At 39.0% G+C, this 25,710-nt stretch overlaps 1 protein-coding gene across 2 annotated transcripts in view; it reads right to left on the bottom strand.

Moving 5' to 3' along the window:
• Positions 1-25,710, bottom strand: part of CADM2 (cell adhesion molecule 2) — a 1,086,729-nt gene that overhangs the window by 93,082 nt on the left and 967,937 nt on the right. For both annotated transcript variants that reach the window (XM_090059684.1, XM_090059675.1), the window contains exon 7: positions 17,067-17,245. In XM_090059684.1, the coding sequence (XP_089915810.1) occupies positions 17,067-17,245 (179 nt within the window). The remainder of the gene's footprint in view (positions 1-17,066; positions 17,246-25,710) is intronic.

Genomic DNA, 25,710 nt, shown 5'->3' on the forward strand with positions numbered 1-25,710 from the left:
TTTAATTTTTGTGTTCTAACCCTGTCAAGATGCCACAAATAAATTGACATATTGAATAGTTGGGGTTTTTTTTAATGATGAAGAACCTATATTCAAGAGCTCAATCTAGTTTGATGTTATCATTGGCCAGCAGCATAAAATATACCACCAATGTCAAATTAAAACTGAAATAATATTCAAAAAAAAAAAACCAACCCCCCCCCCAAAAAATTTAAGAGTTTTTTTCTTGTGTCAGGATTCTTGCAGTATTTAATTTTAAATTAATTTCAAATTACTACAAATGGGTGCTCTAAGACTGAATAGTTTCCACTCACCTCTGCTTTTTCTAGCTCCACTTTTTTACTGTGTCTATGCATTACATTTTTGAATGAATGTATTTTATGGTGAATAAAGCTGCAGGTCCATGTCTTGATTTTTATATATATATGAGGAAAGTGGATATAATGTTGAATAAGGCCTTGAATTGGGACTCAGGAAAGCTGTGATATCTATCTATCTATCTATTTATAGATATATAGCTATAGATATATATATATAGAGAGAGAGAGAGAGAGAAAGATATAGATATAGATATATCTACACACACACACACACACACACACACACACACACACACACCAATTTCCCATCAAGAATGACAGGGGGATCAGGCAAGGATGGAGCCCCACTCCCCTTTCCCCTGCTTCTTGGGGGCTGGGTCCACTCCCCCTCACATTACCTACAAGAAGCAGGGCGGTAGAGGAGCCCCCCCTCCTGCTTCATCCCCTGTTTCCCCTTCTTCACACTCTGAATGGCTGTTTGTCAGCCAATCAGAGTGTAAATAAAGTGTTACAGACACAGACAAGCAGACTTCGGCTTTTATTATATATATATATATATATATATATATATCACTCTACATTGTCACAGAAACTTAATAAAACATGTAAATTGTGTCAAGATGAAATTAGGTAAAAATTCCATAGTAAGAAAAGAATATATATTTTTTTAAAATCAAAGTTTCACCTTTAAGGAATTACATGATTATTTGTATAGGAACTATTCAGTAATTACAGACAACATTACATCAATTCATATTTGGGCTTACCCACAATTAGACCTATAGTATTTCAATTAGACCTCTCTAATATGAATTACTGAAATGAGAAAAGGACTTTGTTTAGGACTCCACTGGCAGTAGATAAACTAAGAACTGACAAATAAAATAAAAAACTCAGAACAAGAGAGAGGAAAAAAGTAGTATCATCCCCAGTTTACAGAAACACAGAAGAAATTAATGGCTTATCTTAAATCAGTGGTTTCCAGTGGTCAATAGAGCAATGGTAAGTGGTCAAGAGTGGGTTAATAGATCACAAGGAGTTTTACATGTCTGTATAAGTTGAAATCATAGACAACTGAAAGTCTGATAATAAAGGTGTAAAATAGTTCAAAAGAAAGTTTGAAGTCACTAGTTCAAAAAGTCTTGAACCCCTACCTAGGAATTTTTCTCTCTAAGCTAAAAATTTAGCCCAGTTTTCCTGAGTCCCAATTCAAGGCCTCATTCAACATTATATATAATGTATACAGTACTATGTTAAAGAGGAAAGTAACAGAATTAGCTTAAAGCCGCAGATTGTGTTTATGGGTCAAGTGCCTATTCTAACTTGAAAAATAACTGGTAATGCAATGTGGACCAACTATTGTAAAGTATGAATAAGGCTGTCAGGACTTGTCTCTAGAAGTATAGTATTCCATACTACTTAGGTATTTTAGGTTTTTGACTGATGTTATATCATCATAAAAATAGTGATTTTAATATGTTTTTTCAAGATAACCACAGTTAGAACAAGTAATTCATCCTTTCAAGTGTCTTCAAAATACATTAAAATTAAAATGTCAAAAAGAGATCAGACTTGTACCTGGAGGAACAAAGAGGCCAGGAGATCAGGAGAAAAGACCAGAGAATTCTTTTCTATATTTTTCTCTTACTGAGATGAGTTAAAGCTAAATGGATACAACAGACTGATGGTTTCTCTTCTTGTGGCTACTATTTCTAACCTCCCTGAGAAACACAAGGTAGCAGAATGTATAGGCATCCTGTAATTTACTATAATGATGCATTGTAATTATGGAATGATGATGTCACTGGGATAACAGAGATGTGACGAGGTAGTTCATAAGAATGGAGTACTGTTAAGAATCAATATAAATTGCTCAGGAAGGATAGGGAGGAGAAAAAGGAGGGGGTGTTGTCATACATACAAAGGACATGTAGAATTGTTTTGAGGTGCAGCATGAAGGGAGAAGATAGGGCTGTTGAAAGCTTCTGTGTAAAGGTCAGAGAGGAGAACAATGGGGGAATGTCACCATGGGTCTCTGCTATAAGCCACCAAACAATGAGAAAGAGGCAGACAAAGAAGTTTCCAAATCACAGGGCATAGTTCTCATGGGGACTTCACTTACCATGAAATGTTTCAGGAGGGAAACACTTGGGTGCACAGGAAATCTACCAAGTTCTTGGAGTCCTTTGGGGATAACATTTTGGTATAAATGGCATAGAGGCTAATTATAGGGGAAGCCCTTCCCAACTTGCTGCTTACAAACAGGAAGGGACTGGTTGAGAATATGAAGATAACTCAGATGACAACAAACCATTAAATGACAGACTTCAAGATCCTAAGGAAAGGAAGGAAGGAGAGCAGTGGAAAGAAGACCCTAGACTTCAGGAAAGCAGACTGTAACAAACTCAGGCAACTGGGCACAGAATTTCTGCAAAGCGAGTCTGAAAAGAAAGGTACTCCAGGAGTGCTCACTGTACTTTAAGGAGTATTAAAGGTGCAGGAGCAAACTATCTTAAAGTGATGGAAGAGTGGGAAGGACAACAGAAGACTGGCTAAACATTGGTCAGTCAGTAGAAACTCAGGTAGAAATGCTACAAAAAGGGATAAATTGGTGATAATCCTAGGGGAAAAGCATAAGATTACCACACAGCCTTCCAGGGAGAAAAATCAGGAAGGCCACAGCATGATTTGAGATGCAACTGTCAGGGGATATTAAAGACAATAATAAGGGATTCTAGATGTATGTCAAAAGTAGGAAGACCAACAAAAGTGCAAGTCCCTTAACTGGATGCAGAAGCAAATTGGTAACTGGGGATGCAGAGAAGGCTGAAGTATTTAATGCCATTTTTACATCAACCATCCCCCTAAAGTCAGCTTCCAGATGACATATGAAGTTGACAGCAAAGCTAAGAAAGAAGGCAACAAGCCTAAAGTAGTGGAAGAACTGTTTCAGGTTATTTAGAGAAACTAGAAACTTTCAATTTAAAAGGTAGGATGGGATATCTGTTAAAGTACTGAAGGAACTGGGTATGGTAGTTTCATCTTTGAGAACTCATACAAATCAGGTAAGGTCCTGGAGGACTGGAAAACATAATGCCTAAGAAAAGGAATAAGGAGGACCCAGGGAATTATAGACCAGTCAGTCTGACCTTGATATCTAGAATGATTATGGATCAGGTCTGGAAGGAAGCTATTTTGAAGCATCTAGAAGAGACCAACATGGCCAGGAACAGCCAGCATACATTTATCAAGAGCAAGTCATGCCTAACCTACTTGATGTGTTTCTATGATAAGGTGACAGGGTCTATGGATGGAGGGATAGCAGTGGATGTGATACGACTTGTCTTTACCACAGCCTTCTCATTAATAAGCTGAGGAAATATAGACTAGATGAAAGTAGTCCATAGGTGACTGGTGCCTCCTTAGTTGGGACTATACACTTGTTCTTGTTGATTTTCATGTGGATTAAATGCGGACCATTTCTCTAATTTCTCCAGAACGTTCTGGATTCTAGGCCTAATTTCCAGAGTTTTTGCAACTTCACCCAACTTGATGTCATCCACAAAATCACTTTAGTGTTCATTTAATCCCATTCTCCAAGTCATTAATTAAAACATTAGGGCATGTGTTGATGAAACGAGGACAGCAATACTGCAGGGAAGGATTTGGGAATTAAATTGAATCTTAAACTGAAACAACAGTGTATTCTTGTTGCAAAAAAGAGGAGTTTTAGTTAGCTGTGCTCTAAGTCATTTAGGGCACTTTACACTGCCAAATTTGCTACAGCAGCTGGAATTACTGCACAATACACCACCAACGCACGCTAACACCAACACCATTAAAGCAGTGCAAAAGCATTTAACCCACTTTAAAGTGTGCGCGTGCCCCTCATTTTGTCTACACACAGCCCTAGGGACAGATTTTTCTCTGTGGCTGAAGGGGTGCAAACTAGGAACAATGGCTTCAAACTGCAGGAGAGGAAATTTAGATGGGAGCCTAAGTAGAATTGTCTAACTATAAGGGTGGTTAAACATCAGAACAGGCTACCTAGAAAGCTCATGGAATCTCTGGAAATTTTCAACAACAGATTAGACAGACACTTGACTGGAATAGGTTAGTCAGGAATGATCTTTCCTTGAGCAGGGGGCTCAACTAGACAACCTCCTGGGCCACATCCAGATGAGTGTGGCCATGCAGTATGTGGTGCTGTAAACCCGCCTGCAGCCATGCATTCAGGCATTTCCTGCACTGCTACTTTGTAGCATGGGGTGGAGGTTTTGACACCAGAAAATCTTGGGGCCAAAAAACCTGCATGAAAAAAGGTGGAGTGGCATGTGGCTGCACTGCAGGCTGCCCAGAATTGGAGCCTGGTCCACTAGAACCATGCTCTGGCCACCAGCCAGGCTCCAAGCTGCAGGAGTGCCACGGCTGCAGCTTTCCCAAACCCAAGGACCCCAGGTAAGGCTGCTGGGGCCAGCATGGTTGCTGGCCCCAGTCTCCCCTACCCCACCCAGAGTAACCTGCCATGTGCCAGAGGGCACATGGCATGGGCTTTCCCCGGGGACAAGTAGCAGTACCACAAAGTGTGCCACTGCTCTTGTCCTCAGGGAACCAAATGTCCATGCTCATCTGAATGCGGCAATGAAGTCCTTTCCAGCCCTATGATCCTACAATTAATTAGAAACAACTGGGACGTTTTTCTTTTTTTTTAAGTAAAATAGGAGGGAGAACAAGAGTGAACTGGAGCAATTCAGCAGAACACAATTGCTGAAGATTCTGCATTTCTATTGCTGAAGACTCTGTTATAGATTTATTTTACCTTCCCTTAGAGTTTTATTTGTGCAAATTAATACATGTTACAAAATTTACTCTAATGGACTGTTTCATGGTTGCTCTTTTTACCATTCAGATTATGTACAAAATCTGTTGTATAGGATGGGTTCAAAATATGACACAAAGCTAGGCTAGAGTTCAAAATAAAGGCCACAATTTTATTAAAAGGAACCAACACTTTAGATTGACTTTAGATTTCTTCACTAGCAAACTAATTACATAACATGGTTTGATGACAGCATTCTGCAGTTCCTGTAAGAAGAGAAATTTGGTTCTATCTGATAATTTTTCTACAAAAAGTAATATATCAGGCAACCTTCTAAAAAGAAATTGTAGTTCCTGCCAGTGATAGATGAAGGCAGTATACAGCTGTCAATCAAGCTTTCTTCCCAGCTAACTTTCAGATATTTTCCCTACTCCCCTGTGAATTGTTGTGAATGTTGCCAGCTTAAGGAAGGTAAAGGGAAAAATAGATAAGAATATGAAGCAGGGAAAAGAAAAGAGCAAAAGAAGATAAATTCCCTCATGCCATAAGCCTTCCAAACAGAAGACAAATTCCTAGTAGCCTAGAACAGTAAGTAGCAGCCTTGTTACAAATGATATGGTATGAGATCAGTCTGGTCAGGATTGGCATGGCTTTTAAAAGTAGTCCACATATTTGTCTTGCACATTTTCTCAGACTGGCTTTCAGAAGATGTATGGTTACTATCCTCTTAACCATACAGCTTTTAAAAGGGGTTTGGATATAGTCAGAAGCGTAGGTGGGAAGATTTGTGCCCTGGGCAGCGGTGGTACACGGGGCATCAACAGCAGCCAAGGTGTTGGTGGCAATGGGCTGACAGTGGCAAAGTCAGAGCACTATGAAATACTACACAGAAATACAAATGAGCTCCTAATTCAGAATGGCTATCACAGGTAATAATATTAAAAAGTGACTTTACTGGTAGTTAGAGAAGGAGTTGAATTTTGAGTGATTCAAGGGTTTAATCATTAATACTTAGAGGAACATTTTATGATTACAGGTTGGGATTCATACTTTTTCATAGCTGCAAGGGGCACTTCTGTGTGGGTTCAGTCATGAATACCACTGTAAGCCTGCACTGGGGAGTGACACGATGAAAATACAATGAAAGCAGGTGAAAATATTTGACCTTTTATCCAACAACTTTTCTTTGTTCTCTTTTCCTTTAAATGGCTTTTCATTTAAAAATGTCATTTAATTTCATTAAAAAAATATATAAAAACATAAAAATTATCAAATTGAAAATGGTCAAAATGAAACAGAATATGTCATTTATTCTGCAACATTTTTGACTTTCCAGTTTGCAAATTAAAAAAAACAACAATGTTCTCAATTTGACCCAAAGCAAAAATGTTTTGAATTTTTTCATTGGTAGTGAACCAAAAATGCTGTTTTCCCAATAGTAGCAAAGTACCCTGTTTTAAACAGCAGGGGCTGCCTACTGTGTATCCATCTAATCAGAGCTTGTATGAGAATAAAAGAGCTGAGGGTCTATTATTTCCCACCTTGTGGGAGTAGACAGACCCTTTGAGTAAATCTTGCACCAATAGCAAAAGGGCTTGCACAAATTGTGGTGCCCTTCAGAACACAGAAGAAACTGTTTCCGAGTCACAGTCTAGTCACAATCTTGCTTCTGAAGGGGTGAAACTCAGCCATGAGTTAGGTTGGACTAACTTTACTATCCAGCCCTCGGCAAGAATGGGAATATGATTCGGAGCACATCACATTTTTAGGGACCACATTGATACTTTTACTGAGCCACTGAGAATAACATTTTTATCAACCTGAATGAACTCCAGAAACGTACTGCCAATCAAAGACTATCAGACATTCCTATGCTTGAATTTGATCCATATTCTCCCATACATTTGGGTATACAATCCTTTCTAGAGGATAAGATAGTGGACACTTTGTCCGAGTACCCCAACTGGATCATTTTCAGAATCAACCAGTAGTGTAAGGATGGGTGAGTACACAGGCCATAAGGCCCACACACTTCTTAAGGGGGATGGCGCTAGAAGGAAGCCAAGGGGGCAGGTGCTTCACCCTCCCATCCTCCATCAACCTCTGTCCCTTACATCTTGTGTTTTCCTGCAGCAGGGAGAACAGTGCAGCTGCAGCAGTAGCTCAGCAGCGTGAGTGAGGGCCACATTAGAAAATGGAGTTTCTGCTTCTGGAGGAGATGTCACTTCCTTTTTCTGTTGCGGAAAACCATTTTCTGTTTGGGTGCTTGACATGCATATTGGCAGCAAAAAAAAAAGGAGATGACATCTCAGCAACAGAAAACCTTTGGTTGCTTCTCCAGCCCTGTGTTCTGCTACTGCTGCTGCACCATCCAGCTGCCAGAGCCACAGCTTTGCACTGCCCAGGGGACAGCACTAGCCAGTTACACCTCTGGACTTAACCTTAAAAGATGTTCTGTACAAGGGCCTGGTTTCAATTTAAGGTTTCAAGTACTCATTTTCTTGCTTATTCCTCATACAAGTATTGCTTTCAGGCTTTTAAAGTTTTTACCCCATAACCTAAACTCTGTTCTGGGTGCATATTCAAAAAGTTAAAACTTCAATTTAGAACAATACGCAACATAATGAGAATTCCACTTCAGATAAATCATCAGGAAGTACAATAAAGTGGTTGTACTCCTATGTTTAAAAAATGGATTACACGCAGAGTAGCTGCAATGCATTCACTTCAAAATGCACTTAACTGCATAATCATTTCGGATATACACACACGCCCCAAATTCCAGCTGTATACATTCAGTAACACTAGAAATGAAGAAGGCACTTTCATATTCAAAGCCAGCATGTATTCTGCTCCTCCTTAAAGAATTACACATTATGCTCAAAAGAAGAGCTGCTACATACTGCATTCTTAATTGACAAATTACACATCTGTGCAATAAATTAAATATTTTCAAATATCATATGCTATTAAAAACATAAGAAAATTCTAGATTTACATGAATTAATAACAGCTAATTTACATATGCAATTGGATATGGGTTATATTTGCAGGTTATATCATAGAATTTGAGGATATCCACATTCGAAAATGAAAGCCATGTAAAAGTTTTCATCATTTTTTGCCATCAAAAAGTACTGTTCCATCAAAAAAGGACAGTTCAGTTGGCAGAAATAATTCATAAATTTACATAATGAGGACATATACACGTCACCGTATGGTGACATAGTGACGTGCTACATCACCGTACAGCGTGTTACGGTGATCTGGTGGATCACATAGATCTACATGTGATCACCAGCAGTGTCACTGGATATAGTGTACTGCTATGGCAACATAATGGGGAAATCTAAGTGTGCACCATTCACATAGTGCAGTAATTGTCCATACTGTGCCATGCTTTAGCACTTCCTTTTGCTAATTGCTTTGATGGGGGTGGGGCGGAAGGGTATTCTGAAAAAGTTATGCATTTTTTTTACAATGCTGCAAAAATGAAAATGTTTTGATTTTTTTAATTCAAAATTCTTCCTTTCAAAATTTGCTTTAATTAAAATTATAAGAATGTTTTTGTGATTGAATTCTGAAATTCTTTTGGTTGACCTGTCAGTTTGCCAATATTTATTTTTTTAAATAATCATTTCAGGTCAGTTTGAGATTATTTTCTTTTTTTAAATAGTTCAGCTGTAACTGTAAAGTAAGTTATGCAACTTTATTGTCAACTGCTGTGTTGGTATTTTCCAACAAAAAAAAAAGAATTCCATAATTAGATTTCATAACAAAAGGAAATATAATGATGATAGCATTATGATAGTACTACTATTACTACAGGAAGCAGGTCATCCATAAAATTAAGTAAACAATTCTACCATAATTCTCTTGCCAGACAAAAGGACAGACAGAACAAAAGAGAAAACTAAGAGAAAATGTGTAAAAAAAGGGCATGTGTTAATTTCAGTCTTTTTTTTTTTAATAATACTCGCATAAAGCTGGAAAGTTAGTTTCCTCTTTCTGCTGCACTAATGGGCTAGGGACAGACATTACACAAAAACAGATTTAAGTGATCAAAAACCAATTTAAACCTGTAACAGAACAGAAATTCAGTGCCCGTACACCTGTTTCAAAATTATCAAAACCAGTTTAAAATACACCTGGATGGATGCAGTATCAGACCTAACTGATTTAGGTTAAACCAGTCTATTGAACTTCTGTCCAACATCCCTCCCAACTCAAGTTACCTTGCTGTTCTCCAACATCCCATATTCCTTTGCATGCCCATGCTGTCTGTCCCACCCCCTGGGCTGTCACATTGCTGGAACAGAAAAGCCTCTGCTCCTCAGCCCTGTGTGCTGCCTGTGCCTGTCAGTTGAAGTGCAGGGGGAGGGGGCTGGGGGAATTAAGGCCCCCCACCATGTGGCCCCCTCAGTTGTGCTTGCTTGAGACTGGGGAGGGGGGCAGGGCTGAACCATGGTGTGGGGGCCTCTGCTCCCCACCTCCTGATGCTGCCCAGCTTAGCTGACAGCTGGCATGGCTCTCAGTCCTCCTCCTGCCTGCTTGTGTCAGCTGAGCTCAGCAGGGCAGGGGGGAGAGTGAGAGTGTGCAGGCTCCCCCCAGCTGTGCTTGCTTGCATCTGGGGGTGCTGGGGCCAGGCCCACAGAGCGGGGGCTCTGCTCCTCCCCACCCCCCACAGCTGTCCTGCTCAGCTTATGAAGAGAGGCAGGAGATGGGATGGGAGCTCTGCCAGGACTGTCAGCACAGGCACTTAGCACTGGAAGCAGAGGGGGTAGAGACCAAGAGGCCCTACCCCATGTGCCCAGCCCCAGCCCCCCACACCTGATCAAGCACAACTGGGGGGAAGCCTGCACTCCCTCATCCTCCCCCACTGGTGGGGGAGAGGATGACCAGGGCTGGAGAAAAAGGTCCCCCTGGGAGGCATGTCAGAGCACCCTCTGCCTTCTGGCCTGGCCGCTGCAAGTATCTGCATGCCCCTGCCCTCCCGCTCAAGCCTGAACATGTGTTCACTCAATTCAATCTATTCAGCTTAGAGAAACCTGGGTAGACTGAATGAGTTCCACCTCAGGCTTTCTGAATATCTGTACTTAGCCCTGCAGGTCTTCAGGGCTGAATCTCTGTTCTTGTACACCTCTTCAGATATGATTGAAGGTAAACCTTCTGCTAGAACTGCCAGAGGATGCGAAGAAATGTTTTCCTACATATTCTACATGTGCCTGTTTATGTTTATGATGGGAGAGAGACTGAGTGTGGAGAGATGGGCGTAGGAAAGGACAAAAGAACTGTGTGTTTCCCCCAAATTCTCCCCCCCACCCTTACATTTCTGCAGTTCTCCCAAAGTTTGAGGAGAGGTTACCTGGAGCCTTTATTTATTTATTTATTTAATTAAGAAAGCTTCAGTCTCTAAGCTTCAGTCAGCAGTCTATTATATCATTTAGTCTACTAAGTACTAACTAACCAAATACACCTTTTGGACAGTAGTGCGAGTTTCAGGTGTCAAAACTGGAGAAATAATTTGTTTCATAAAGCATCTTGCCTTTTTAAATACAAATACATAATTGTTTATATATACATATACACACACACGCATATATATACATACACATATACATATATATATATCCCGACAAACTCTGTCTTTTGAGGCTCTTTAACTATAGAAAAGGTACTAATATTCCAAAATGCTAGTGTTCTGTTTAATTCTAGCTTTCTTTTCAGAGAACTTTTCAGAAGCTCAAGCATGTGCTCAGTCAAAAGGATAAGATTTTCCCAGAGGCAATGAAGCTCTCTTCACTTAGTCATGTCCATAAATGAGATGTTTTATCTCAGTAACTGTAAAAGTAGGCGGCTTTAGAATTTGCCCAGCTAGCTTAACGTCTGGAAACTCTCACTGAAAGATGAGAACACCAATCAAGGGCAACAACATTACTGCAGAGCCATGGTTCCCTATGGCTGTCTTTCTTTTCTCTTTACTTTGCAGTGGATATTTTGTCTATTTACCTTTTTGAAAGATGTTCACAGAGAAAAGATGCTCAAAAGCCGTCCACAAGATTAATTAGAGGGCAGAGTGAAAGGAGTAGGGGAAGCAGAGTGGGTCTATTTCCCTTTGATAAAGCCAGTTATCAAAGAAGGAAAAAATATATTATTGACCCTATTTGAAATGACTGTTAAAATCATGATTAAGTTTCCAGCACAGTATGTGTGCACAGTATTGTTACAGAAGCTTGAAAATGCAGAAGCTCTCCTACAAGGGCTTCACAACTCAAATTAAATATGATAACATGAGGAATGGCCACAGGCACAACAACAGACAAGGGAAAAGGAGATTACATTAAATGAAGATAATGTAGTTTGCTTGGTTCTGTATGTATCTGGCAGGTTCAGAATTTTTACTAATGCAAAAAGATAAAACTAGGTATTAGAGAAAGTGTGGAGGGTTCTGGAGTAGAAACCAGCAGCAGATGGAATAAAATAAATTACTAGTAATTTTTAGGGGAACTTGAAAAGTGAAGATGCTTAATGCACTTAAATAATGAGGCTGCTCCATATAGAGTATATAATAATGGCTAAGAATCTCAAGTGAATCACTGAAGTAGAGAAGAAAACAAGGGGTTTGTACAAACATCCACAATACCCAATCAAGGTTAGGCAACTCACTTCAAGCTGCCTAAACCTAGAATGGGGTAGCATGCACAACTGCTTGCCACTGCCAGGAGCGATGCAAGCAGCTCAGGGTAAGTAACTCAAGGTGAGTGATAGGGTCCACAAGAGGGGGGCTGGTGAATTTGGGAGGAGGTGGTGGGTCTGCCTGGGTGGGGGTTAGTGGTCCTCTGGGAGGGATTGTCTGGTTGGTGGGGGGGAGGTGGAAAGTGGGGTAGGGGGCTAAAAGTAGCCCAGTCAGTGCCAGGGGTAGGAACAGCATAGCCTTGGGGTCAATGCAAGTGGGTGGTCTTTCCCAGCCCTGAGGCTTTGCAGCAAACATGTATAGGATTTTGCTAAATCAGGTTAACCCTGTCTTGATCTAAATTATTTCATCTCCTGAGGTGAAATGGCTTACATTTGGTGTGCCAATTTTTGACTGACTTAAGCCCTGCAAATATCAGCACAAGCAGGCATTTAGATCAAGCTAACCTTGGGTAGGTTGATTTATATGTAAGACTTATAAATACACAAGGTGAGAAAAGTCATAAGTGGAGAAGGGCCTGAAAGAAGAGCAGGAGGGTACAGATGCAAAATTGTGAAATGTCTTAAAGGTGAGGATGAGAATTTTGGACCTGATATGCAAACCCATGAATCTGAGGTAAGGGTAAATTTGTTTGGAACAGCATGACAATAATTGAACTTTAACTAGAGAGGGCAGAGAGAAAGGACTTATGATAATACAAAATGAAAAAAATAACCATGGGGTAAGCCAAGATTTTATCAAAGGAGAGCAGGAGCAGAATTTACAAACATTTGAGCAGGAAGTGTGATTGGCTTTGGTATATAACTGAATCAATGGCAAATATTATGCTGAGGAAAGAAAGGCAGGCATCAAAATGCAAATTTGCACAGAAAGAAGAACAATGGAATTGCCAAGGATGTGGCAAAAAACAGTGAAGGTAGACTGCTTAAGCAGCAAAATTAAGAAGATATATTTTTACATGTTAATGAAAGGTCTTGGGTTATAGACTTCTGTGATTGCTAGGATGAAATAGTCTGCCCCAGGAAAATGTACAGGGTTCTGAGGAGTGATGTGAATCAAAAGAATATGTTCATCAGATGAAAGCTCTCAAATGACTGGGACAAGCTCTTCTACCATCAATGATACCTGACACAGTCATTGTTTCAGTGAATTTAATGTATGGCTTCAGCATGTCATCTGATATTCCATCTGATCAGTTATTTTAAGATAGCACTTTAAAATTGATCTTTGTCCAAATTGTGTTGCTCTACATTAGAGAGGTGCTCTCCTATTAACCTGAACTTCTGTCACTCACTGAACTTAAGAACAAACTGAATGTTCAGTAATGGTGCCGTTGCAGCAAGAAGTGATGAACTGATTTTTCCATATGTGACAGCCGTGTCTTCAGCTTGATTAGGACAGAACAATCCATTTTTCAACTTCATATAAATCAATGAACCTTTACTTTAGGTTCCCAAGTAGAACATATGTTTTTGACAATTTGTTCTGCACACTGATGACTAATGGCTGGTGTTTGGACATATGTGAACAAAAATTTTAATAAAGGACAGAGAAAACACAAATTGTTCTGCCCGGGAGCCCATCACCAAGATTTATAATAATACATATAACTAGAATGTGCATCAAGGCAGCCAGTTAAAATACAGAAATGACAGCTACAGATATTGGAATTTGTACCTTCATTACTGAATAAGATACATGTATGCATGGACAGAATAACTTCTCTTTGTACTGGCATCCAGACATATTTTCACAATATAACTTCTCTTTGTAGTGCAATCTACAAATACTTCTACAAAATATTGATTTGGTGCACACTTTCCTGGTACACTTCTTTCTTGATGTTTATTATTCATAATAAAAACTAAGAAATATAAAATATTAGCTGAACTGATTCAGCAAAATACCATGGACACATTTAATAGTAGATTCCTTTAACTGAAAATAAATACATTCCTTTAACTTAAAATAAATTGATTTTTGTTAAAAGTCAACTTCCTTTAATTACACTGAAAACATAGGCTTCTTTATATTATTAGACAGATTGCCATTCATTTGGTTATAGCTATATTTATTTCCACTATCATCAACAAACATCAACACTGTATTACTTTATCTTGATTTACAGTGGGAACAAATTATCAGTTTTCTATAAAATGTTATGTCTAGGTTGGCCCAATTAAAAGCAGCACATGCTCCTTGCTTTGTTTGTACAATTAATATGTATAAATACTTTGCTTACCCTTAATCTCCAATTATGATAAACTACACATTTTCATTTTAGGCAAGCTTTCCCTGTGCTAAAGCTGCCTAAATCTCCTCTGAGTTATGAAGATAACTTTGGAAATAGAGGGAATTAGTAGATAGAGTCCCTCTGAGAGGGGAGTTCACAGAAAAAAGAATACAAAGAGGATGAGTGACTCTTAGGGGTTTGATAATAGAACAGAGACACAAGAAATTGCATTAAAAGAAAAAAATGGGATGAATAAAGAGAAAAATAATCCAGTATGGATAAAAATTAAAATGAATTATAAAATATTATGAGCTAAATCATGCTCCCCATGCCCCACTTCTTTGGGCAGAGGAGATTATGTAAAGGGCCTCTGGTGACTGAATGGCACCATTTGACCATCTTGCCTTAGTGGAATCCTTCTCCAATCAAACAGAGTCATGCTGGGGTAGGTATATAGACTAGAAGAATCAGAAGGTTGATAGATATGATGAACAGCCCTACAAAGCTTACCTAGAAAAGATAATACATAGTTTTAATAGTTGTGCTACCTTTTATTGATGAGCAACACAATCCTCCCAACCTCCTGTGATTCTAGAGGTACTTGGCAAAATTAATGGTAGGTTGGCTCCTGTAGAGTCACACTGACAGGAACTGGAGTGGGGAGTGATTGTGGAGCCAGAATCTCTACTTCACTCTTTGTGATTTTCCAACGTTAAGTTTACTCTTTCTTTACATCCTTGACCAGATAATACGGTATAGGAAAATCTCCACGAGGGTTTCCTAATGCAGATTCTCTACCTCCCCCCAAAACTCTTCCTCAGTGTGACTTTGGTTGGTCTCGTGTTAAACCAGTGCACATAAGGAATAAAAAGAGAGAGGCCAGAATGTTTGGTTATATCATTTTAAGTCAAATATAACTGAAGTAAGGGTGGGGGGGAAGAGAGGGAGAGAAGAAGGGATGGAGGAATGATTACCTCTACCCCCTGTTATTACATGAACCACCAGAATAAATGAGAAGGGACAGCAGAGAGTGTTACAAATATATTTAGGGAAATAAAAATAAATCCTTTACTGAGAGATGGAACCTGACTATAAAATAATCTGACTATATTTCAAAATTTTTCAGACTGAAAAGTTCTTCGTGAACTACTGGATGCTATGCAACGATCGAAAAGAGTGACAGGAAGTTGTCCAAGCTGATCTGCATTAACTATTATACTACACCCAATTTACCTTTCTTATACAGGTACACCCTTTATGAATCCAGTATGCAACCACATATATATTGAGCAATACTATAAGTTCTATCATTTAACTTGCCATGTAACTTAAATATAAAGAGTATGTGTCAAATGCCTGTGGTTCTAATTCTAGATGTGTAGGAATACACAGTGGGGAGGGGAGGCCCCTACATTTGTAACATAAAATGTTGGTAGTGTTGAAGTTAAACTAGATAACATGCCTAATATGTTGCCACAGATTGCCATCAAGCTGTTTCAAGGTAATCAGATCAATAGGGTTAAACTGACTGAAAGTGAAAGACACAAGGCAGCTTATGAAACATTCTCTGATATGGGTATATTGTACAGTTATGGCTAACATACAAGCCATCATGATAAAAGAGATAAAAAGGGTCACGCTATCACAAATTATCACAAAAAAACCTCTGACAAAATACACAGGCCACTTACGTTTCAGCATTTGCTATTTGTGGGAACACTTACTCCATCAAAGGGAGACATCAGTGATTTGTCAATGCAGTCAGCAACTAATAAAACATTGCCTCTAGCTTTTAAAAGGAAATAGTTTTGGTGCATATGAGAGAGGCCACATTGAGTAGGAAAGACTTAGTGTTCCAAAGAGCCCATCATTACTTGTGTCACTAATCTTAAATAAAGTAATGATGAACTTCAGCAGCATGAACAGCATTAATCTAAATGGTGCTTTTGACAAATTGCAGTTCAACAACAGAGCCAAAACTGACTAATCACAAAAAGCTTAGAGAAATATTTATTAAAAACACATTAAACTGCCACCCAAAGGTAACTTGAATCCTTAGTGAATGATGCTGTTGGCTAGCTTGCAAACACCAGAGAAACTCATCCATTTGTTCTATGTGAATTACATAAAAAAATGGGCCAGTTATTTTTCATTTCAGTGACTATAGGACCCACATGGGCATTTTTATTTTATTTTTTGGTAGTTCTGAAAAATCTGCAATATTTTAAGCGCTAGGTAAAAAGATATTGCAGTAGGTGATGCAACATAACTAATGCACTTATCCTTCTCTCTGAAGACCTGTTTTCAGTTCTAAGCTGTAGAAGTCATCTACCCCTCTCTAGCAGGTGCCATTACAGCTTCTACTGTACTTTTGTTGCATCAAGCTATTCAAGGTTCATCACAAGTGCCTTATTCTTCAAACAATGCATCAAAACAGATTAATCAAAACAATCCTAAATCAGTGAGAATTTTTCCATTTTATAACTAAAAGTACTATGAAATAAGGATCCTAGACATGATTTTAATGTATGGCCTGATTCCCTCTTGAATAGAATGGACAGAACAGAAATAGAAAGAAACAGCATTTCTATCTCGGATGTTTAAATTTTGCTTAATATATGACTTACAATCCTTCTCTAAACAGTTACATCTGAACAGAGTGCTCTTGAAGCAATTATGTGCAAACCAGTTCCAAGTATACTGTGAAATACATTTCTTTTTTAAGTTGCTTACTTAACAAGGTGTTCTCCACACATTTAGATACATTTTCTTACTAAATGTATTAACACAGAAATCATCTCATAAAAGAAAGGAGACCTGATTCCTACAACTAAATATGTAGATAGTTGATGCTGGCTAAAGCACAATCATACCTTAATTTTTTTCTTGTCATTCTTCCATTTGTTTTGAAACAGTTGCAATTAGTCGGTTGAAACAATATGAACACTTTATTTCAACAAGGTATTTCCTCATTTACAATATTTAAAGGGATGTACTCACCATGTACAATCAGGACATACTCTGTGCTGTTTTGGCCAATAGGGTTTGTTGCTTCACATCGATATGTACCATTGTCCGTTTTGTTTAGGAAACTAATGCTTAGATCCCTACCATTGACAACCATTCGTTCTGGATCTGGTAGCTCTCCTCCATCCTTTGTCCACAATACTGGTTCTGGCCTGTTGGATTAAAAAAACCAGAATATGTCAGACAGAAAAACTGGAATCAGTGTATAAATAGAAAGAAACATTGTGTTCAGCAATGTTTTCCCTTGAACCATGCGTATTAGTATTTAATTAGCATGATTTATAAAGAATTTCAGTGTTTTGTTTTGTTGTTTTTGTTTTCTTTTTACAGAAGATCTGTAATTACATACGCTATGCTAACAAACAGGAACAACCCACAATCATGGAATTTCCTTTGACACAAAAGATAAACAATAAGTCAGTCTCCAGAAATATATGTCCGTTTCTTAAAAAATAGGAGGTTAAAAATAAAATATCAAAAATATGTATTTCCTTAATGTTTCATCATGGAAATATAGCAGGTTAAGGGATTATCCTGACAAAGAGGATAAGAAACCTAAATAGATTAAATTTATTTCATCCTGTCTGAATGTCAAATTAAGCACTATCAGGAAGTTGAGAAATCATGCAAGATTCTGACTTCTGTTTATGAAACCAACACCAAAGAGAACAGCAGAGTGCAAATGGGCACAAAAGACTTCTACATCACTAGGAACCAAATACAGGCTTAGACCAGAGGAGGGAAGTCAATTAGAACACTAAAAACAGTGACTTTTGGCATATTTTTGGGAACTCTATAACATAGGTAATTCATATAATGGCATATACAGCTAAATGAAATAGCTGCTTCAGAATGTATTAAGGAAGTGCACACACTGCTTAGACCACTGAGACCTGATTTACTTCAATTTACTAACAAAGGTGGAGCAGTCCACTTTTCTATCAAAGTTGTCATTGCTCCCCACTTACTGATTTTCTGAGAGCTGGTATTCCCAGGAGTAAGAACTCTGAAGTGTTTCAACCAGAATGTACATTATTACTTTAATAAATGCATTTTAAAGCATCCTTCTTACACTGATGACTTATATAAGTAGAAATCTTCACTGAAACTAGGAGGAAAGCCCCGAGGATACCAAATAACCACTAAAAGTATGCTTGGCCATAATTCACTCAAATGATTTTGTTATGCCTAATAAATGGTGATTATACAATTCATTGGAGACCCAAGAGTAAAGAATTAGAATTCTGTATTGACTAGGTGGCTATAATTTAACTTGTATAATGCTCTGATAGAAAAAAAACCCCTTCTCTTTCCAGCTCAAGTTTGAGAGAAGATGATGTCTATTTCTAGGGCTTGTATGTTTGATATTCTACAGTATCAGGTGCACACTATTTGTAACACATGACTACATTCACAAAAGGCCATAGGGTACAACCCCAAAATTCAGCTTGATTGAACAGGGTGGCAAAGAACTGAATAAATCTTAGCACTGACCAGAACAAAGAGTCTTTAACATTGTGCCAATTATTTATGATTACTTATAGCAGGTATATCAAAGATATGGCCTGTGGGTTGAATCAAGCCTGTGGAACATGTCACACAACACGCCCCGAGAGCAGCCAGGCCACCTCCTGATTGCTACCTTAGTTCTGTCCTGCAGTTACTCCAGCCACTCAGGGTCCCACCTGCATGCCTCACTTTGCCATACCTTGATAATATTAATAAAGACAGGAGGCTGCCCCTAAAGGCTGGTGAGTTCTGGATGCTCTTTCCAGTCTTCCACTCCTCTGTGGGCTTGACTTGACCCAACTGACTTGGGGTTCTGACTCAGTCTTTCTTTGTGGCTCAGACCCCTTTGGTCCTAACTGACCTAAGGGCTAAATTCATGGCCTCTGTTCTCCCCAGTAGATATGCCCATGCCTCACAGATGGTATTTGATCACTTTGGAGGGGCTCCCTGACCCCACTATAACACTTGGTCTCTTGGGCCTCAAACCTTTGCTGGGGCTTCCTCTTTCCCAGTTTTGGCTCCTATTCTCTGACTGTTACTCCTCAGCCTAAGTCCACTGCCTCTGATTTTGGCTTTTGGGCCCCTGGCCCTGATCTTGCCCTTCCTGGGCTCTTCAGCTCACTAGGATCCCAGACCAAGACACGCTTGCTCTTTTGCTGCTCACACTGCAAGAGGCACATGCCACCCCAATCCCATGCAAAGGGCCCACGATGTGTACTACACAGTGCCCACTCTGGCCTACCTGAGGCCTGCACTATACCTGCCCTGTCCAGTCTGGGACATGCATTGCATCCTGTTCCTCCTGACCCAGTCCAGGACACATACCACTTGTGGTGCCCACTCTGGGCAGCCTGGGACCTATGCTGTATGCAGCCCCCTCAGCTGCTCTGGGGAGGATGCTATGTGGAGCACAGGACCTAGATTGGCCCCACATGGCTGCCCCATGTGACATAGTCCGCTTGGCTGGAGCAAGTACCATATGCACTGGATCTTGCATTGGGGGGTGCGGAGTGGAAAGAGAAGGGTCAGGCCTAAGAGACAAATTCAGCATGCAGGGCACTCACCAGTCATCTGGCCTGTGGAATGACCCTTCACTACTCATTTGGCCTGCAGAGCCAAATAAGTTTGACACCCTGGATTATAATACAATGACAATTAATGGTAAGTAATTCACCTGGTCCCCAAAATTATCTCTCTTGGTGCAAATAAATTATAAAAATAGGAAGAAGACTCATCCCAGTTACCTCAACTATGCCTTACCTCAACTATATCAAATACAGACAACTCCATAAATGAGTCCAAAGGAATCTTATAATTCTGGAATTTCAACACTGTTCTGGCTTCTCTGATATAGTTTTTTTTTATAATGTTTGAAGAACCACTCATGAATTATAGTTTCTATTTATCATTTGACTACTATTTCATAAATGAGTTCCAGTAAGGATACAATGTTAGTCATGCATTCAGAAGACATTAAAGGATTATAGCTTTTTTCAGAAAAGTATTTTATTTTAAGAGAAAATCCAGGAATAGCTGCAAAAAGACAGCTAAAATATGAGACAATATCAGAATAAAAACTATGATATTCTTTTAGTGCTAATTGTGCTTAGCATGCAAACCTCCGAAGTGATACTCTTAGAATTGTAGTAACGGAGAGACGTTGGGGATACTAATCACAAGTAAATTAAAAATAGCCCACATGCAACAAATTAGTAACTAAAAAGGCCTGAACTCTGTAATTTCTCTAAAGAACTGCTAAGTGGACTTACACTTTGATGTAATTTATGTTTAGTCCTAATAAGGAAGACCCTTAGGCCTTCATTTACTGACACCTGGGAAGGATCTAAGTTCTTGGTGTAAATGAAAGACAGTACTCACTTCAAGTCAGCATGAAAAGTTAATATAAAAATCAAGAGATACTGTAGTTCCTTCATAGATAAATTTAAATGGAACATCAAGATTTAAGTGATGTTCTACAGAGAGTACGGAGGTTGAAAAAGGATTTTCTCAGTAATTAATTTCTAAAATAAGGATAAAATGTATTCAAAATAATAATTTAAAGTGACCCTGGGTGTAGATCCTTACAAAATATTAGTCTATGGGCAGTTATATAGCTTGATAAATGCATTCAGATGCAGGCTTAACTTTACACATTTTTTTAGGTTTCACAACCATCAAAATAATTCTGAACTGGGGATTATTTCTTCCCTTCTTCATGCAGTAGAACCTAACTTCAAGTTACTGGATTTACAATGCTTTTTTGTTCTTATTTTATTCATTTGTTTCTAACTTTAAATTACTGGTTCATGCATTCTCGGCCATCTGAGCATATTCTTTGGTAATACTGTATAGGCTGATCAAAATACTACAGTATACTGTAAGTGTATAATATTATAGAGATTCATTGCATTGTTCAGAACAGATTATCATTTTAAATCCTTCTCATCCGTGAGTACTTATTTGTTTCTATTAAAGTTTGTTGCTCTTTTCTGGGCTTCCACATAAAGGAGAGCTGCATACAAACTGGGCTTTGTTATATCTTAGTATACTGTTTTCAAATAGATGCTACTGTGTAGGGTCCTTTTCATACTAATAACAAATGTTTGGTAACAAATGTTTGTAGGATCCACCCTCAGAAAGCTAATATGGATAAGAATAAGGAGGGTATAAGATGGATTTCTGCAATGCTAACAAGCAAGTAAATTAGTTTCTAATATTTTGACATTTCTTCTGTGGGATAATGACTATAAACCATTCAAATAGCCCTGCATTTGCATTCTAAGAAGTCCCTGCTGAGAAGTCTCCAGTGAACAAAGAAAAGAGCCTTCAATGTCTTCCTCACCATATATGTTTTGGTTGAAATTCCAATACAGGTTTTACAGTTACCTCAGTGGAATAGTTACTTCTATTCTTCATTAACTTTACCTTTGTCAACCACATCCTGAGTCAGGCTTTTTCTTACTTCAATTAACCACTAACATCAAAGTTTAAAGCAGGAGAGAAGCTCTTGTTTGCAGATATTCTCGACAGTTTAATGAGCTGTGGTGCCAGTTTGGGGGCATTTAATCAAAAAATGTTGAGAACCATATGCTCAATCCTTCTGTAAAAAGCTGGGTGAATGGTTCTTATTTTGTGAAAGAAAAATTGTGTATTTTTTTGCCCAGATATAATTAGGGGGCTCAAAAACTCTGTGGAATCTATACCCCTCTGTGAAATGTATACCCCTTAAAATAATAAGTACCTGATTTCTTTCTTTTTAAAAAAATACAAATCACTCCTTTTAATATTCAAAACTTGCAACTCTCTCAAAAGACATGAGGCATGTTGAAAAGATTTATCACACCATAACCAAAGGTTTTCAGAACGTATAAGAATTAAATTGCCAACATATGTTAAAATGAGGTAGCAACAAAACATAGACTTCTATGCTTTGTGTCATAAAAACCTGACAGAATCCTGCAGCAAATAGGCAATCTGTACAGCAAAAAACTGCTGCAGATAAAGTAAATTACAATGATTTATGTCTTTGAAAAATTACTTAAACAGGGACAGTAAACAGGTGACAATAATCTCATAAAAATGTTTCAATAAGACTACTTACTTTCCCTCCACCCTGCAACAAAGATAAAACTGAGATAACAAAAGGAACCCAAACAAATGCACTCATCATGCAGAAAAGAGAAAGAGAGTATACTAGGATGAACAATTTATCCTTGTCATGGTTACAGGGCAAATTACAATTTAAATCCCTTTTGTCCCTCTCAAATGCAACCTTGGGTGACTAGTGTCTTGTACCTTTCTCTTCAGTATAGCTACTCTCAGGTTGAATCTCTGGTCTGAAGTCCCCCCATTTTCCAAGCACATTAACCTGATAGGCCCAAAAGAATCTGGCAGCTGTACACCCTTTTCCTGTAGGAGTTTGTTACAACCCTGATTAAAGTGACACAGAAATAGCATCTTCAGATCAAAGCATTATTTATTCTTTCACCTAAAGGTACAAAGCAAAACAGGCAAAGAGGATTGAACAAAAAAAGTTCTATATGCATATTTTTCCTTACCTACATTTTAATCTTACCTTTCAAAAAATTGGTAATTTCCCATTAGCCAAGCCAGTGCTCATTTCTGGCATGAGAAGCAGATTGTCCTGCTTCTGGCATATTCTGTCTTCCTTGTCAGCCAGCTTGCAACCTCCCTCACAACACATTCAGCATCTTGAAGGTTTATATCACCTTTAGTCCTACATTTACAGCCTTGGAAACACTGATAGGTAACTTTGCTGATTTCAAGTAAGTATTCTCACTCGACGGCCAAACAGAAAAGTGGTTAGCAACACTAGTTAGAAGGTAGGCCAGGGCTGTACTTTATAGACTACCCCATTTGGAAAGGCATGAGCTTTCATAGACTACAGCTTACTTCCTGATACTATAAATTGAGTTGCAGATAGTAGAGGTACTAAACAGAAAGAAATAAAGTTATTAAAATGCAAAGGGGGTGAGGGGAGAGATCAGAAGGGATAAACAAAGTAGCTAACCCACTGATGGACACTGGGGCTATAAAAATTAGTCCTGGTAGTGATGAGATAAGAAATCAGTCACTGTTGAGACCATACTCAGCAATCTGGTCTGTGGATGACTTCTTATTCTGCAATCTTATACTCAAGTTGGTTTCTAATGTTTTGCTGTTTAAGAACAACTACTCCGAGGTCAGTGATGAAATATCCAGAAGAAACCTGCTCTCCATAACCCCATTCATAGTATCTGATGAAGTAGGCTGTAGCCTACGACAGTCCATGCCTCTTCAAATGAGTTAATCTATTAGAAATTACCCTACCCTACCTTCTGTGAAGCCATTTAACTGGGCTGGTTTCTTTTTACTGCTTATTTCCAATTTGCTTTCTCTTACTTGAACCCTATCAGGCAAGCAAGATAATATTTTCTCCTGGGAGAGAGTTTCTCCTGGGAGAGAGAATGCTTGTACACATTACCTTCTAAGGCCGTGTGTAGATGAAACAAGGGACATGTGTGCATGGCACTTTAAAGTGGGCTAACTGCTTTTGCACCGTCTAAATGGTGTTGAGGTTAATTAATGTGGGGTATTGTACATTAATTCTAGCCTCTGTAGCAACTTCAGTGGCCTAGCGTGCCTTAAAGGACTTGGGGCACAGCAAACTAAAATTCCTATGAGGAATTTTAGTTTGCTGCCCTTACAGCCACAGGGCAAACATAAGGCTCTGTGCAAGTCAAGGGCTCTGCAGGAAGCCCTGCAGGCACCCTGGCAGCAGCCCAGGAAGACAGGAGGAGGAAGCTTGATTTCCCTACCCCACCTTCATCCTGGGGCCTGCCTGCAAGCCTGAGCTGCAGGGGGACCAAGTGCTTTCTTCCACAGCTGTAGTACCCCCCAAAGCCACCCGAGCCAGGTGACTGTGGATGGGTGCCGCCTGGGAGGGTGCCACTGCTGCCACAGAGAGAAGCACCAGCCCTGCTGCAGCCCAGGGACTGCTCTGCCTGCTGGCAGCAAACCCTCCCCTCCCCACTGCTGGAGAGGCAGGTAAGTCAGCAGCGTATGTGAATGACACAGGGGTTTAAAGGACCCTAAATTGAAGCAGTGGTTTTAAAAAAACACCGCTTCAGTTCAGGGCCCCTGTTTTATCTACACACACTAAGAAGAGAAACCACAGCACTCCAGGATACTCTGCTCCTGGCCCTGCCCCCTTCCCTTTGTAAGAGTCACTGGACCTGGACTCCTCTGCTCCAGGCAATCAGGGAGTAGAAATGCCCCCTTCACAATCCCTTCATTGTGCTGCAGAGAGACACATCCTGAAAGGCATTCTTGATCAGTCCATCACGGTAGCCCTGTGCACTGATGCCATCTCTCAGCAGGTAGACTGACTGAGCCTGCAGAGCTTGATAATGTATGTGCAAAAAGACCCCCTAGCTGTGCAGTGACATCATTGCAAGCTCTCCGCTCTTCAAGGGCCCAGTCTTAAAATGTCTGCTCATGTGTCTCTGGGCACATCTACACATGCATTAATACACTGTAATTACTGTGCATTAAGTTTAGTACCTGTAATAATAGGTACTAATTCAATGCACCGTAACTGGTGCTACTGAGTAGTAGTGCTGACGCACACCTTTCTGGTGATGCTAATGCACAGTAGACTAATTCTACTGCACATTAATTAGCCTAACAGCACAGCTTTTGCCATGATGTGCTAATGTGCAGTAGAATTAGTCTACTGAGCATTTAGTCTACTGAGCATGTAGATGTGCCCTCTGCGTATATTTTTCTATTGGAAAAACAAACCTGGGAGTGTTCTCCTAGATCATTTGAACACATATACACAGCTATATATAAGAGGCACCCATCACCATAACACCTGAAAAATATTTAATATTATTTAATATATTTGTTATGCACCCATTAGGACAGGATGTGAATGAGTAATACTTTAAATGTAGCAAAACATGAAATCAAACTGTGACCATCTAGCTGCCGGCCTCTTTTTATCATCCCAGTATCCCATAAATAACTGACCAATAGTCCAATCCCTATTCTAGTAAATATTTGACTAAAAAGCATTTTTCTCAAACATTAGATTTTTTTTCCAAATAAAACATTTTTTCAGTCAAGTTAGATGTCTTATTTTACAATATTCCCAATAATTTTCCTCCAATTTTATTTGTTACTTTAAGTAATTTTACATGAGGGTACAGAAAAAACAGACAAATTATACCAAGTTAAAAGAGGGTGGGACATTTACATTGCCAGCTCATACTTCTTCACGCCTACCTCATTCCCAAGTAAGTAGAAGCTAAATAGAAACAATTTGCCTTTTAACAAAATTACTAAATTACTATCCTTTAGCTTTCATTAAATGTGGGATAAGAATAAAAAATTACCAAAGATCAAAACCAATGAATGGTAATTCTCCTTTATATTTTTATTTTTTGTTATACAGCATATTGTATAATATATTATACACACATGTATGTGCATATATCTGTGCTATATGTTTACATATATATATAATATATGTATATGTGTGTATACGCACATATCTATGTTATATATGTTTTGTCCATTAGTCTAAACTCTGAGGCTCTTAGTT

The sequence above is a fragment of the Crocodylus siamensis genome, chromosome 1 (genome assembly GCF_052110815.1).
Source record: "Crocodylus siamensis isolate JL-2025a chromosome 1, ASM5211081v1, whole genome shotgun sequence".
In the NCBI taxonomy this organism is placed as follows: domain Eukaryota; kingdom Metazoa; phylum Chordata; order Crocodylia; family Crocodylidae; genus Crocodylus; species Crocodylus siamensis.